General features: G+C 38.6%; 1 protein-coding gene across 4 annotated transcripts in view; it reads left to right on the forward strand.

Moving 5' to 3' along the window:
- TRPM3 (transient receptor potential cation channel subfamily M member 3) overlaps positions 1-15,378 on the forward strand; it is a 409,575-nt gene that overhangs the window by 311,091 nt on the left and 83,106 nt on the right. For all 4 annotated transcript variants that reach the window (XM_018085992.2, XM_018085991.2, XM_018085995.1 and 1 more), the window contains exon 8: positions 9,423-9,546. In XM_018085992.2, coding sequence (XP_017941481.1) covers positions 9,423-9,546 — 124 coding nt within the window. The remainder of the gene's footprint in view (positions 1-9,422; positions 9,547-15,378) is intronic.

Below are 15,378 nucleotides of genomic sequence, written 5' to 3' on the forward strand. Positions count from 1 at the left end.
TGTCCCGCCTTTCTTTGCAGAATCTCAGTTGATTCCTCATCCATCCAAAGGCAGAGGGCCATGCACTTCAGCTGTTCTCACATAAAGGGCAAGTCCAAATTGCCTTCCCAACCTGTCTTTTTCTAAAAGCTTGTATCTTGTAGACACTTCCTTGCTTACCTAAAGATGATGTGTGTGAACCTGCTTAAGCCCTATTTTTTTGATTTTGTGATCCCTTCCCACCACATCAGTCCAGGGTCATCAACCCTGTGCATCATGCTCCCAACAAGGCTGCTGAGGAATCTCTGTCCCTACCCCAGTATTCCTGCTTTAAACTCCTTCTTACCAGGTCAGCCATTTTAGCAAAGGTAACTTTGCCCTGCTTAGTGAGGTGGTTTTCATCTCTCATAATCAGTCACTGCTTTGCAGATAGGTCCCATGGTCACAGAACCCTGTCACTAACACCACCTCTGCAGGAAGCTATTGACTTATATTATCAGTGTACTCCTCCTCATGCCCTTTCTTTTGACCAGCAAGATTGAGAACACCAGTCATGCCCTTCACTGCTGCTCCCAGGTTCCACAGTCACTTTACCTGTTCTCCAGGTTTCCCCTTACAGTATCATTGGTGACCACGAGGAGAAAACAGTAGGGGGTTAGACAAGCTTCAGCAGTCTCCCCAACAGGCAGCAAGCCTCTCTAGCTGATAGGCCAGGTCAACAGACAAGTTCTTCTGTCCCCTACAGCTGGGAGATGCCCACTATAATCAGTGAGCGATTCCTCCTGGTGGTCTTGCGCAGATTAGATTCAGGTGGTACAGATCCTTTGCTTGAGTTCCTCTTCATATGGTTCCACTTCAACCTGTTTTGTAGTTGTAAATTTTTAAGTGGTGCAGGAGCCATACTTTTTGTACCAGCAGTTACCAGCTTTTATCCTTTCTTTTACACAGAGATTGCACTTACCTAAGTACTAAGTGTGGACACTGCCTGAATCTGTATTGCAGTTGGGGACTAGGGCTCTTCAAGCTGTTGCATTTCAGAGAAGATCCTATTTCCTTTTCAACTTTACTGATGGTGGATAGCCTTCTCACTTCCTTCTGTAACTCCTGTCCTTGGAGGTACAGCTCCTCCAAGACAGCAGGCCTACAGTAAAGAAGACCATCTCTCCTGGCATCAAGAATAAGACTGCAGCCCAGGACTTGTAGAGCCGCATCTACTGCTGAAAGCTCCATCTGTTTGGCGTCAAAGCCTCTACTCTGACAGGGACAGCTACTCTAATACCTGGAGAAAATAGCTCTCTAGCATATCACCACCACACTTGAGATTATTTATGCTTGAACAAATTCATCTGAGGCCCTCTTTGCATCCTCTTGCACAAGCTACTGCACAAGCTTGGCTGTACTCTTGGTCTGACTCTTTGATAACCCTTTTCCAGGCACCTGTTAACGAATGCTTGACCCTCCCTCAGAAAGGGTGAGTTGCAAATAAGGCTGCAGGCACCATAGATCAAGGGTAGAAGCATTCTCATTGGAAAATTCTGAAGCTTTCTTGGCCCGCAGCCTTGTGGCTGCCCTAAACCCATCCTTACCTGAGAGCCACAGTCACCCTCAGAGGGTTTCCAGGTGTTCTGCAGTGATCATGGACTTTGTCCCCTCAAAGCTCCCAAAGGAGAACCCAGAGTCTGCTGCTCAGAAATGACAAATAAGGGAAAAATTAATAATTTCAGAACAAAATATGAAAGAGTAATTAAAACCCCCTCAGATTCTTATAACTAAGACTTATGCTTTTTATTGAAGTAGTTGCTGTAATTTTATGGTTGAGATTCCCTGGTAAGGAACTTGGTTTTGTATGTATTAGACTGTGTGAACATGTGTATTCACAGATACAACAGAGTTAAGCAAATAATAAAATATAAATCTGTAAACACTGAGCTCTAGCCCAATTATTGTTATGTGTTTTTAAAGTAGATGTGTTCATTAACTTATTCAACCTAGAACTCCTACTGGGAAAAAGACAGTTTTTAACAAATACCTAGATCTATTTTATATTCAGGTTCATGCACAGTCCAGTGCTGCATCTAGGATACATATGAGTGTGCTAGGTTTCATTGTAACTTTGAGAAGTTTTTTTCTCTGTTTTCAGTGACCTCACTGATAACACATTTCACATAACCTTACTCAAATATGTTTTATCTATTTATCTGCTACGTACATATACAGTTTGCATCAACCTTGTCTGTGTTTTGATGTCATCGTGCCAAAAAATACAGAATGAACGAATCTATTTCAATATATAAAGGGGACTTAAAAGGAAGACTTTTTACAGGGATCTGTGGTGACAGGACAAGGGACAATGGCTTTAAACTGGAAGAAGACAGCTTTAGATTGTGTGTAAGGAAGATATTCTTTACTGTGAGTGTGGTGAGGCACTGAAAGAAGTTGCCCAGAGAAGCTGTGGATGCCTTACCCCTGGAATTGTTCCTGGCCAGGTTAGATTGGGCTTTGAGCAACCTGACCTAGTGAAATGTGTCCCTGCCCATGGCAGGGGGGGTGGAATTAGATGATCTTTATAGGTTCATTCCAACCCAGACCATTCTATGATTCTATGATTCTATGATTTTATGGTTCTATTTCATCATCACAAACTCCTATCTTTAAGAAAGGTGATTGATAGTATCAATAGAGGCAGAACAGGCATTTTTTACCTGAGATGCTCAAGTCTTCCTTTGTGAAAGGTATTATTTTTCCTTACTATTGGTCTTCTTTCTGTGGGGGTCCTGTTCCAGGTGGTTACTGCAAAACTATGTTTTGTTTCACCTAGCACTAAATAGAATGCACAAGCTATGAAATTTGTAAAGGTAGCTAGTGGGAATTTCTGTGTGTTCACTCTGGTTCAGAAAACATCAGTCTAACATACAGTGACCCAGAAGTGAAATGCCAATATAATTTTATATCAGAAAAATAATTTATTATTTTCTCCCGCCATAACCTAAATTTGAGTAGTGCTTAGCAATATCAGGAGTATAATGAATAATTGCTGTGTTAACTGAGTTTAGCTACTAACTTTTCTTTTGGATGGAATCTAAGTAGGTTATACAAAACTGTGTCTATTAAACTCTAAATCAAGGTCATACATCCAAATTGCATGCAGAGTTTAATTCTGCAGTCCACTGTGCAATCGGACTATAAAGTCAAAAACCTATAAAGTCAAATTCTGGCAGCTGGCCAGAATCAGGGTCTTCTCTGAGATACAGTGTATCTTCCAACTGCTCTTACTGGGTATCTAATTTAAATCATTCAAAACCCACATCATTAATGGCAGAAACAAACTCACATGTGTGTTGATATTGTTGTGCTGGTTTTGCAGTCTTAAATTCTCACTCACTGCAGCCCAACAAGGATTCATTCCTTGTCTACATATAAGAATGGGTGCATGTGTGTACTAAGCACTACTGTGAGTTCTGTGATTTTTAAAGTTTATTTGAAAATTTGTTTCCGGGAGAAAGCAGCTGTCTGGAGGTGAAGGAGGACAAACACATCTCTCTCCTTGAGTTTTGATCAGTGTGGTGCCAATCTATCCTTTTAGAGAAATCCTTAAGAGTGTTGGACAATTGCATATCTGCCCAAAAGGTCCTTTTGTACTGGGTTTCAAAGAATTGTGATGTGCTTGCCTTCCCTCTTCATAATTTACTCTTCCTAAAACATTCCACATAGCAGAAAAACTAACAATTTCTTATATCAATCAAGGTGCAGTACCCCTTTACACTGTCAATGCCTGTGCATCCTTGAAAAGATAGGAGATAAGCTTGAATTTGCCTTATATTAAGGCCTGATTGTAGGCTTTTCTGGTGACAAGGCAAACATTTCACTCCCCGAGGGCGGTCTTTGAGTACACTGTGTAACTGTGAGCAAGACTTCTCTGGGCTGCAGTGGAAGGAGGCTGCCTGCACAACAGAGAGCTGTGCCTGCGCTGCCTTGCAGCAGGTATGTGATGTACCACCAGGAGTGTTAGAAGGAGTGGTGAAGCACACCTTGAAGTAAAGATGTCTTTGGGGGTAAATCAGTTTTGAGGTCTCGTTATCTCACCTCTTTCATTGAAGTTCCCAAGGGAGGCAAGGGTCATATGCAGTTTCCCACTGAGGTTTCAGCATTATGAATATTATATATGTAGAATTAATACTGGTGGGCTTTTTTAAGTTTATTAGAACTTTAATATCAGGGAGCACATATTGCCTTGGTCTGAAGAATCTTGAACAGAGTGTTAAGAATGCACTAGGTGGCTACATTTCACTAAAAGAAAATAAAATTCTCAGTAGTAAGCTGAGTAATTTCTTGGTACCTTCTGCATAATTTAGGCAGCTGTCTATGGGCCAGATCTTTCGAACTGTCTGCAGTGCTCACTACAAAATCATATGCCATGAGTCTGAAAGATTAAGTGGAATGTCTATTATCTCCTCAAATATTAGGCATGGATTTAAAAAAATATTCTTTCTGAGGAGTGTAGGCCAAAATAATGTCATTTGTGTCTTCTGCATAAGACAAAGCAATGGTGAAAGTTTTGCTTTGCTGTTTAATCATACAGTATATCTTGGACAGAAATAGATTGTCACTTTGTTTATGTTGTCTCTATTGCCTTTTCTTTCATAAGATCATAGAATAGTTTTGATTGGACAGCATCCTTTAGAGGTCATCTAATCCAACTCGACAGCCATGTACAGGGACATCTTCAAGTAGAACAAGTTATTCAGAGGCCTCTCCAACCTGACCTTGAATGTTTCCAGGCACCTACTACATCTCTGGGCTACTCGTTCCACTGTTTTATCATCTCCATAGTAAAAATCTTCTTTCTTAGAATATGAATCCTTACATATAAATCTAATCTAAATCAACATTCTTAGTTTTAAAAACATTGTCTCTTGTTCTATCACACTGCTAAAAAGTTTGTCCCATCTTTCCTACAGACACCTTTCGAGTACTCAAAAACTTCAATAAGGTCTCCTTGAAGTCCTCTCCTTCTCTTCTCCAGGCTGAATACCCCCAACTCTCTCTGCCTTTCCTCTTAGGAGAGGTGTTTCTCTGATCGTCTTTGGGGCCTTCCTCTGGACCTGCTCAAGCAGGTTCATGTCTTTCCTGTACTGTTTATCCCAGAGCTGGACACAGCACCCCAGAGCAGAGCAGAGGACAGAATCCCCTCTCTTGATGCTGACCACTCTGCCTTTGATGCAGCCCAAGATACGGTTGGCTTTATGGGCTGCAAGTGCACATTGCTGGCACATGTCCAGCCTCTCATCCATCAACACCCCCAAGTCCTTCTCAACAGGACTGTTCTTCATTTGTTCATCCCCCAACCTGTATTGACGCTGGGAGTTGCCCAAACCCAGGTGAAGGACTTTGCACTTGGCTTTGTTGAGTTGTTGAGTACCTCAGCCTTTTCCTCGTACATTGTTGCCAGTTTGCCAGCCTTGCTTACCAGGTGGGGTAAATGCTTTTTTCAACCTTCCTTTTCTGGCTGACACACCTGTAGAAGCCATTCTTACTCTTTGCATCCCTTGACAAGTTCAGCTCCATCTTTGCCTTGGCTTTCCTCACCCCATCCTACATGACTGGGCTGTGTCCCTATGCTCTCTCCAGGTTATCTGTACCTTTTTCCACTGCCGGTGCATTCCCTTCTTTTTGTTTAACCAGCAGGTTTCCACTCATCCATGAAAGTCTCTTGCCTTCCTTGCCCAATTTCTTTCACCTGGGGATCGCAGGCTCTTATGCTCTACAGAAAGTGTCCCTAAAGATCTACCAGCTCTGGTCTGCTCCCTGAGGGCAATTTGCAAGGGCAGTTCTGCTACACTGAGGGCAGTTTCGGGGGTCCTACTGACTAACTCCTTGAGCAGCTACAAGGTTTTTTCTTTTTCCTAAAATTCAAGGTCCTGACTTTACTGTAAGGCCATACAGCTCAATTACAATAATCTGATGTATCAAAACAAATCTTTTCTTAAAACAAACAAAAAAACAAAAAAACCTCCACCTCTTAGCAACAATTACGAGTAAATTTTTGTTCTGAAAATAGATGTAAATGTATATAGTTCTACTTTAGATGAGAGATTTTTGACAGTAGGTACGTATATTCCATCAGCAATCCAGCTGCTCCAGGAAAGAAAAAAAAGGCTGACTAGACCTGGATTGGTAGGATAATGGGCATGTCTTAGGTAATTAGGGAATGAATGATCAGTTTTGAACTATATGAGAAAGGAAATAAAAGAACAGGTTAAACTGTTTTGTTTAGTCAGGAGCAAGTTACCAGCAGTATTTTTTCCATGACAAAGTAAGTGGAATTCAGGGAATCATGCCATCAAAATGTCCCAAAGAAAATTTTATTAGCATGTTGCAAAATATTTTTGGAACTGAAGCCTAGTAGAAAGATGATAAAAATGCCAACTCTGATGGAAGTCATAATTGTGGTGCTTGAGTCTGGTAAAGTGGGAATTTTATGCCTATGGAACCTTCTGCATATTAGGTTCATAATCTGTGATAGAGGCTCCTGAATATACTGTACCCAAGTTAGTGGCCAAGAGTCTCCTGTGTTCTAGAGTCAAAGAGCCGTCTCCTTTCCCCAAATCTAAAAGTAGAAATATGTGATTTGAAAAAACATGTACTTAAGGTGTGTGTGTAAGAAAAGTGATTGTGTTTGCATAGTAGATAATTCATCATCTGACCTTCAAGTCCCGGTCGTTTTGCTCACAGTAGTCTCTGAAGTTACTTGTTTTACACAAATTCGATTTAGTGTTTGCATCATAGATTTAGCCTCTAATAGCATGCCACAGTTTGTATTTTCCCAGCTGGGTTGCACAGTTGAAACTTTGATTTGCTACCTTCTAACATTTATAGATTCTTAAGGAATAAATGTGATTTAGTCTTGATATGACTGATTTCAGTTTATACAAAACTATGATTGTTTTAACAGAATTATTGCCTTTATTGTTTCTGTTTCTGATTAAAATCAATTCAAGTTTTTCATCTCACAAAGACATTGAACAGGCTTGCTGTAGATTTGCAGACCAATGAGATGTTAAAGAAAAGCAATTAATAAGGCTCTGTGTGTTAGCCTGAGGGAGAGCCAGTTTCTGAATTGAAATTTCAGATTTGGATTCTACACATTTTTAAAGGAAAATGACATTATTATAAGAAAAGAGGATGGTTTTCATCCTGGAATCTCTGGAAATGTTTTCTGAAATTCTCCAATTTGAGATTCTTTCAATTCCGTATATATTTTTTCATATACTTTTTCTAATCTTTCATGTACTTCACTTCCATAGGTAATTTCCAAAGGAAATTAGAACTTTATTTGAATCTTTTTAGATTCTCCGGTTGATGTTTTTAGGAAACATGTTCATTTTGAATAACCTCTTTTTTCTTTCTTCATTTGAAGGATGGAAGGTTGCATAGTTCTGAACCACTTATATATACAGTGATAGCACCATTTTGTTTGAAATCAGCATTCTTGATTAAAGCAAATTTCCAACAGATTTTTTTCCAAGAGCCTAAACTCAGAATTTATATCATATATGACCTACTAATCTGCAACTCAAAGCATGTTAGTGCTTTTCAGGGTATCGATCTTTCCAAGCTGATTCTCGTTAACATGGAGTGAATCTACATTTCTACCTGTACTCTGACATCTTGTTTCATGTTCCCATGTGCTTGCAACATCCTTGCTCCTATGCAGGAGGTGAGTTTATCTTTCTTATAACTCCCACTCAGAAAGTCCTCTGCTGTCAGCTCTATTGCTGTCCACCAAGAGGGTTGGAGGTTGTAACTCATCATATGTTGCCTTTTTGTGAAGGAGGCAGGTCATGCTATGGGGAAGGAGTGCTTACCTAATGTATGGGCCGTAGATGCATTGTTGCCAGCTTTCCAGTATCCCAGGAAATAGCACATCCAGGGCCTTGATGAAAAGGGGAAGTACAGAGGTAGACTCATCACTCAAGAGGAGTCTGTAATATAGTAGAAGACAACAGGAGAAGTCAAGCATGGAAAGAACAGTGCTCCATACATTATGGTCTAAAACCCCATGTAAACTCATTTTAATTCAAACACATTGACATATGCCTTACAGCCTTCTTTGTGAAGTTGAATTACTACTCAACAGGAATATTTACAGCTAAAATCAAATTTAGAGAATAGACAACATATGCACTCTATATGCCAGACCTTCTATATTCTCCTATGCATGTCTATACTTCTTTCCCATTCCCATTTGTTGTCTCTTCTAACAACGTGTTTGCTGTAAGTATAAAGACTAGATAATTAAATGATACTTGAAATTCGATTGTATAATGAATATCCTGCAATGTCCTTTGTGCTTCCTTGCTGCAGAGAAGTACAGGCAACTTTTACCAATAGTATGAAAAATACAGGGGTTTGGTTATTGTTCTGCCAAAGCAGCTGCCATAAGCTAACAATGGCTTTTGGATATTGTGCTGCTTCTAGTGTTTCTGTGCAGTAGCTTCAGGGCTAAGTATTTGTTTGTCTTCTGTCATAAATTATGAGACATGGAGATTCTCTGAGTTTTGTTTCACCAGATGACCTACCATGACTTATCTAATAAAATATTCCAACTTAGCTAATTTGAAACACTCAGTTACAATTTTTAAGTGAGAAAATTGTAGTGCTTTCCTACAGCAAAGGATACATATTTTAAACTAGAGCCCACTATTTTGTAAGACATTGAGAACATTAGTGTTTCAACCAGAACAGTCCCAAGGACTGTTATCAATAGGTAGGGATCAGGTACTAATATTCCATATAAGATTACTATTTATTTCTGCTATTGGGTCACTTCGTGCAAGTACTGAAATTAGCAGTGAGGAGGAATATAAAAATAGGTTCTCTTGAGCTCCTAGATGATCAGCATGAAAAAAGACAAAATGTTTTCTTTAAGTAGAGTAAGAAATAGAGAAATTTCTTACCTGACCCCATGTAGCATCAGTAGGGTGAGTTGAAACTGTTGGGATTTTCAAGCTAAAATCAAAAACACTGACAATACAAATGCTCCCACTTTCATAAAATTAACTGTGAGTTGAATTCTGCTAACTCACTGACAGAAAGGAGTCTTCAATTCACCTCTCCCTCAAATCCAGACTGTCAATGTGGTTCTTGTTTTTGTTAGGAAATCCCACAGAGCTGATAGTTTGAATGACCTTCTGTCATGCAATATGTGGGAACCGATATAAAAACTTTGGAGATGAGCTACCTCAGCACAGCCAAGATGCTTTTCTAGAAGTGTTTTCCAGTTTATCTCTGATGGTTTCAGCAATTTCTGTCCTTCAAACCTGTCCAAAACAACCGTCAGTGATTTGTTGTTTGACTCTTACCCCTGAATAAAAATCTTGTCTGAAGTTACAATGTTCTCTCTTGTCTAGTTTTCTACTTAATTTTTTCATTTTGAATTTCAGACTTATCAACGAGTCTTTGAGGGACCAGTTGTTAGTTACCATACAGAAGACTTTCACATACACCCGAACCCAGGCACAGCACCTCTTCATTATCCTCATGGAGTGCATGAAGAAGAAGGAGTTGGTATGTTGAGCTTAGTGCATTGTTTTGACCAAGTGTTCAGGTCCCTAAAAAAGAATATAACAAATCTGATCAATGTGATATAGGCTCTAAAATGGTACTATATCATTCTGACTGTTGTTTTCTTTGTTCGATATTTTTGCATTTAAAGTGCTTAATACAATAATATAAACTTTCTAAGTTCCTCTACATTTTCTTTGACAGGATAGAACCCAGTTAGTAGGGCATGTATATTAGTTGTTTTTAATCATCCTCAGGCATATCATGACTAGAATTCTACCTCAATCAACTATGGAAAAGAGAAGGCGGCATAATTATCTACTGTCACTGGGATCATATTTTAAAGGCGCTGTAGAGTTGCACAGGTGTCAGTAGGGCTATTACTTTATTATGGAGATATGTGACAGGAAAAGAAAACAGGTTGTCTCTGAGGCTCCTGTTCTGCAGTGGCAAGGCTATCCCTTTAATGCGCATTGGTACTCTCTTGAAGAACACAAGATCTTTCAACAGTTTCTGGGAGATCCCTGAGGCTGCTTTTGCAGAAATATTTTTGAAGCAAAATCACACTACAAAAATGTGGGATTTAATTCTGGGGGGGGGAGTTATTTTTCACAAACTGACTGAATAGACATAATTTTATAACTTAATCTTTCTTCTAAGATTTTTTTTTTGGTTCACATCAGAGATTCTGGGAATTCCAGGCTGATGAAAATGCCCTGAAATGACTACCTACTTAGGGAAACAGCATTAATTATTTTATGCTCATTTCTGTAAATGTAAAATAATAAAAATAATATTAATAATAACAGTAGTAACAATACTAACAATAACAAGAAGAAGTACATATAAGACCTACTTGTAAACCAGTCTTCCACATGCAGATATAAAAAACATACTTAATGATAGAAGATAGAAAAAAGGAATGAGGAAGGGAGGCAAGAATGAGGAAAGGCATAAAGACAGGAATGTAGAAAGGAATGAAAGATACAAAGCAGAGGCAGACATTGAATTACTACCAAGACTGGAAAAATGCAATTCTGGATTGTTCCAGGCATTTAAATCCAGAAATGGTTGTCAGGCTTTGAACAAACCCTACTACTGCTAAGTTAACTGTGAAGTTTTTGTCTTCAGTATTCACATCAAGATTTTTATTCCAAGTGAGGTTGTGCAATTTTTAAAAGTTTCTTTGCAGATATGCAACATTTGTCACCACTGACATTCTTTACCTACTCGTCTTGTGAAGAGTTATTTGCCAGGAGATGTTTTGCCCAAGATTAGGTGTTCTGAATTTGAATTTATAACACTAACCCAACCATAAGTAAAGAGAATGCATTAAAGCAATTGTTTCTCAACAAGCACCTCAGTTGTACTTAGGTAATTTTAACATTGCGTATGCTAGAAAGATTTTATGTCTGAGGTGTGATTGGTAAGCTAATGGTGTCCTTTAAATTTCACAGCCTTGTACATATATATAAAAGAAAGATGATATTCATGTACTCATGATGCTGAACACAGCATAACTACAGGAAATGGATGACCTTAGTGATGTGAAGTACTCTCAGGAGTGAGTGGTCACTTCACTCTTCCTACAAAGCCAGATGTTTCATGTTGCCACATCTGTCCCAGCTCTTGTCATTTCTCAAGCTTGGCCTTCTGATTTGGTTGTATGTAAGACAAAACAGTGCTTGATGAACTCACTTCATCATTAGTTTGATCAACCCCTCAACAAATAGAAAGAAGATGCAGAAGATTGTCTCGGAGAGCTCAGCAGCAGTTAAATTGATCACGGCTGTTTTCCCTAAGTTCATGGTCAATGTGCCTGACTGTCTGATTTTGTGGCTGCTGAATTGATAGGGAACAAAGTAGACAGTGCAGGAGAGTGCCTTGTCATATTACAGTGTGCCACTAAATAATTGAGTGCATACAGGGTAAAGGGAGGAGGGTGCTCGTAAAGTACATCAATACAGCTGAATCACAGATGAGGAGAGGCAAAAAAAATGCAAGTTAATCTCTGGAAAGAAAGAAAAAGCTATCTTTTAAATAATTGTTCTTACTCAACCTGCTTAAAATGTGTAAAAAGACTAGCATCTGTTTTATAAATTTGAAATAAATGTGGTGGCCAGGGAAAAAGCATATTCATAACAAAAATTACTCCTTTCACCAGATTTATTAAGTTCTGACATTTTGGATTTCACTCCTAGGGAATGGTCTCTGAATTGTATTCCCAGGTAGGATCATTATTATTATGTGTAATGTTCCATTTATTTGTTTAAGTTTGTTTGTTGAATAAAATCTGAGTGTACAAGCTGAATGATAAGGTGAGGCCTGAGAATAGAAGAGATCTAGATCCATTAGATTTGCAAGACAGAGACAGTTTCACTTCTCAATTTAATGAATAATTTTTATAAAATTATATACTTATCGAGCTGACACTACAAGCATCAGAGTTTATGTTCAGAAATGTATGTAGACCAAGGTGCTTAACGATGTCTATGGTATAAAAATCTATTTTAAAAGAAGTTGACTGTACAGGTATATAATATATATATGTATATATAGCTGTAGACTGCAAGGGTAAGATAGTGTTTTATATATTATTTATGGAGATTCTGTATTGCCACATTTACATATAATTCTTAAAAATAGTTTATGCCAAGACATTCCTAGAATAGGAGCATAAAGGCTCACCAAAGTTAAGCAGGCAGGAAGTAGAATTGTTAAACCCAGTCCACACTCTTTTCAGAAAGCACCACAAACATTTTTCTTGCATGTTCCTATCTCCTGCAAGCAGCACATGAGAAGCTAAAACAGCCCATTTTATGATACTTTTCCTGCCACTAAAAAAAATATATATATGGAGAAAGAGATTATTTAAGAAAATGAAGAATTTTTTGCTTAAGTCATTTGCAGTCCATATCAATTAGCCCAAAGCTGCAATAAGATGGAACTCTATATGTTACATATTTTTTTTAATGTACATATATATATATATAAAATGACACAATGTTCAAGAGTGAGTTTTGATCTTTCATTCTATTTTCCTTACTTTGATGATGTCAGAATACAAATAACAGGTGAGTGCACTGCCAGAGAACTCAGTCTTGCAGGGACATTCCCTGGTGGAGCCCCTCTTGGCCCTGGAGTCAAGTGGAAGAGAGGAAGAAAATCCATCAAGTAGCAGGCTAGAAGACTTCACTTCAGGTTGTCCCCGAAAAGCACACTGAGTTGAGTGATAGCTCAGAAGTCTGTTTTCAGCTGTGCAAAGGAGTATTTATTTCTATCTTAGTAAATAAATTAGCCTTATTATTTTCCCTTAAAGATAGTAGTTCTGGTGTCTGAGTTTTCTGACAAATACAGGCTACTCTATTCTTTTTAGAGTACTTCATTTCGCAGCTTAGACTGACATGCTGCTGGAGTGCTTTGTTCACAAATCACAATGTGAATTTCTCAGAAGCCAGAATGTGTTTTCCAACAAGCTGCTGTTGGAAAGATGGACTTTCCAACAAGTCCGTCTGTGGAGCTTCATTGGGCAGGCGCTGGGAAAGGCCACTTTGGCAAGACAGAAAGGTCTATGTTCCTGAAAACAACCACACTTGTTGCAGTGAGAGACATTTGTTATAAAATTAATTACTCCAAAATAGTGTTTTGAGAGTGAATAGACCTAAGTTTATATCCATTTATTAGAAAATGGAAATTGCTGTGAATCAGAATAGGACCAATCTTAGCACCCTAGTAATAAAATGGCACATTAATATTAGCAGTAAATCATTCTAGTTAAGTTTGTCTTCTTATTTCTAACATGACCTTTTTCTGCTAACTTTGGAATATTTGAGGGTTCGGTGACTGCATTAAGCAAACTGATAGTATCATTACCTACCACTGCATTACAAGAAGGACTTGCAGAATGAAAAGTCTGGTCAGTGGGCATAAGTTTTTGTGTGCACCCATGCATTCCTGGAACTCATTTACACATAGAGGCAACAGATAAAATTTAAGTAGTTTCTTGCTGGAAGAGAAACTGTAAAATTCCATCTCTAGTTCGTGTCAGCAAGTAATGAATATTTCTTACTTGCTTCTCCTGTTCTCTGTTATTCTTGTACCACAGTGTACGGTCACTGTAGCAATCATGATGGCTTCTCCAGGATAATGTAAACCTTACTTCTACTTTGTGTTGCTGAGTATATATATATAGTAATAGATCATTCCAGATGCCTTAATGTGTTAACTTGCGAGTCTGGTGCTGTCAGATTGAAACAAGAAGGTGTCATGCTGAAGTAGCTGAGTGCACTGAGCTAAGACTAAGACAACCTGCATCACGAAGGTGCTTGCTATTGTGCTTTTCTTTCCGATAGAGATGGATCCAAATTGTCCCAAAATGCACAGTATATGAGCAGGCTGTCTTGCAAGGCTAATAGTCAAATCCCAAAACTGCCACACTAGTGCAGGGCTTTGACTCATCTTAATGGTTACTTACAGGAAGTTGGGAAGCTGCTGAGTGATTCAGCAGTTTCTTTTCTATTTGGACTTCAAATATGATCCATTGGTGTTTGATGGTTTCAGTTTTCTGACCGAAAAGGCTGGAGCAAACCTGTCCATGTTTCTGGAAGAGTTTACACTGGGAAGAGTTTGACTTGATCACATACTAGCTGCAAAAAACCTTGTGCTTTACAGCTGGATGTGCAGGCTCAGGGAGTTTGTATGCTAATTAAACACCGCCTGCAGCTGTTTACTAGCATACATTTCAGTGTGATCTGAATTAAATATTAGCTAAATCAGGTGAACTTTTAAGAATTTAGCAGCATATTATCACTTGCTTTCTTTGGCCCTTCCCAACTGTTAAAACTTCATTACGATCTATTTTTTTAAAGAAACTTTTCTTCAATAAAATCATTTCGGCTAATATTTTTTTACGCTGATGTCGTCTTTTTTCTTATAGAGGCAGTGGAAAAGGGCTTGGTAACTTCTCAAGCAGTAAAAGTCAACTGTAGTTCCTGCAGCATAGTTGCTGTGAACAGCATATAATTTGGCAGTAGAGATTTGGAGCAGGAAAGCATCATGTAACTGCTGGCCTGCTGGTTGCTGAAACAGCTCCCATGGAAACACTCTGAGATTTCCAGCATGAAGTGTACTGATGGTAATTAGTTCTCTGCATCCAAGTAGATGTGCCAGTGCACTTCAGGAGTGACTGTAGCAACTCTCTCCATTTGGATGAAGGTTGGACCTCCTATCCATTCCATGCAAATAAACAGGATTAGTCTAGTACTTAGGTCCTACATCTGTAAGTGTTAAGATATGATTGATAGTTTTTAATTTTGCAAATCTCGCTTGATTTCTCCTTTGCTAAGGAAATCAAACCATGTTTTGAGTTTTTAGCTGCCAAGAAGTCAGCTGGCCTTTGCCATTGACTCCACAGAGAATAAAATCTAATCCTAGGACCAGGTTTGGTTTTTTTTTTTTATTTCAGTAATTCAGAGAACAACTTCCATAAGCAAAAGAGCTATAATAAAAAAAATGCACACTAAACACAAAGCACCAGAACAAAAAACCCAAAGACAGCTGTTGTATTACACTGAACCCTTGAAAAACTTTAGATCCTGCTCTGCTTTTCAGCTCTATCAGATGAGGTAGGGCTTCTGCTAATAGAAACTACAAAATTGTCAGACCTACCACTGAAGCAGAAGAGTACAATTTAGGCAGTTATTTCATCCATCCTGAACCTCTGCTGTGCCATCTACAGCACACTTCTGCAAAGACCACTATTCCTTTTGTTGCTTACACTCATTAAGGAGATATTTTCTGTCTTATTTGGTGCATATGATGGAGTCACCTAATAGA

This window comes from Manacus vitellinus, unplaced genomic scaffold (genome assembly GCF_001715985.3).
Source record: "Manacus vitellinus isolate BGI_N305 unplaced genomic scaffold, ASM171598v3 scaffold_9_pilon, whole genome shotgun sequence".
Classification (NCBI taxonomy): Eukaryota; Metazoa; Chordata; class Aves; order Passeriformes; family Pipridae; genus Manacus; species Manacus vitellinus.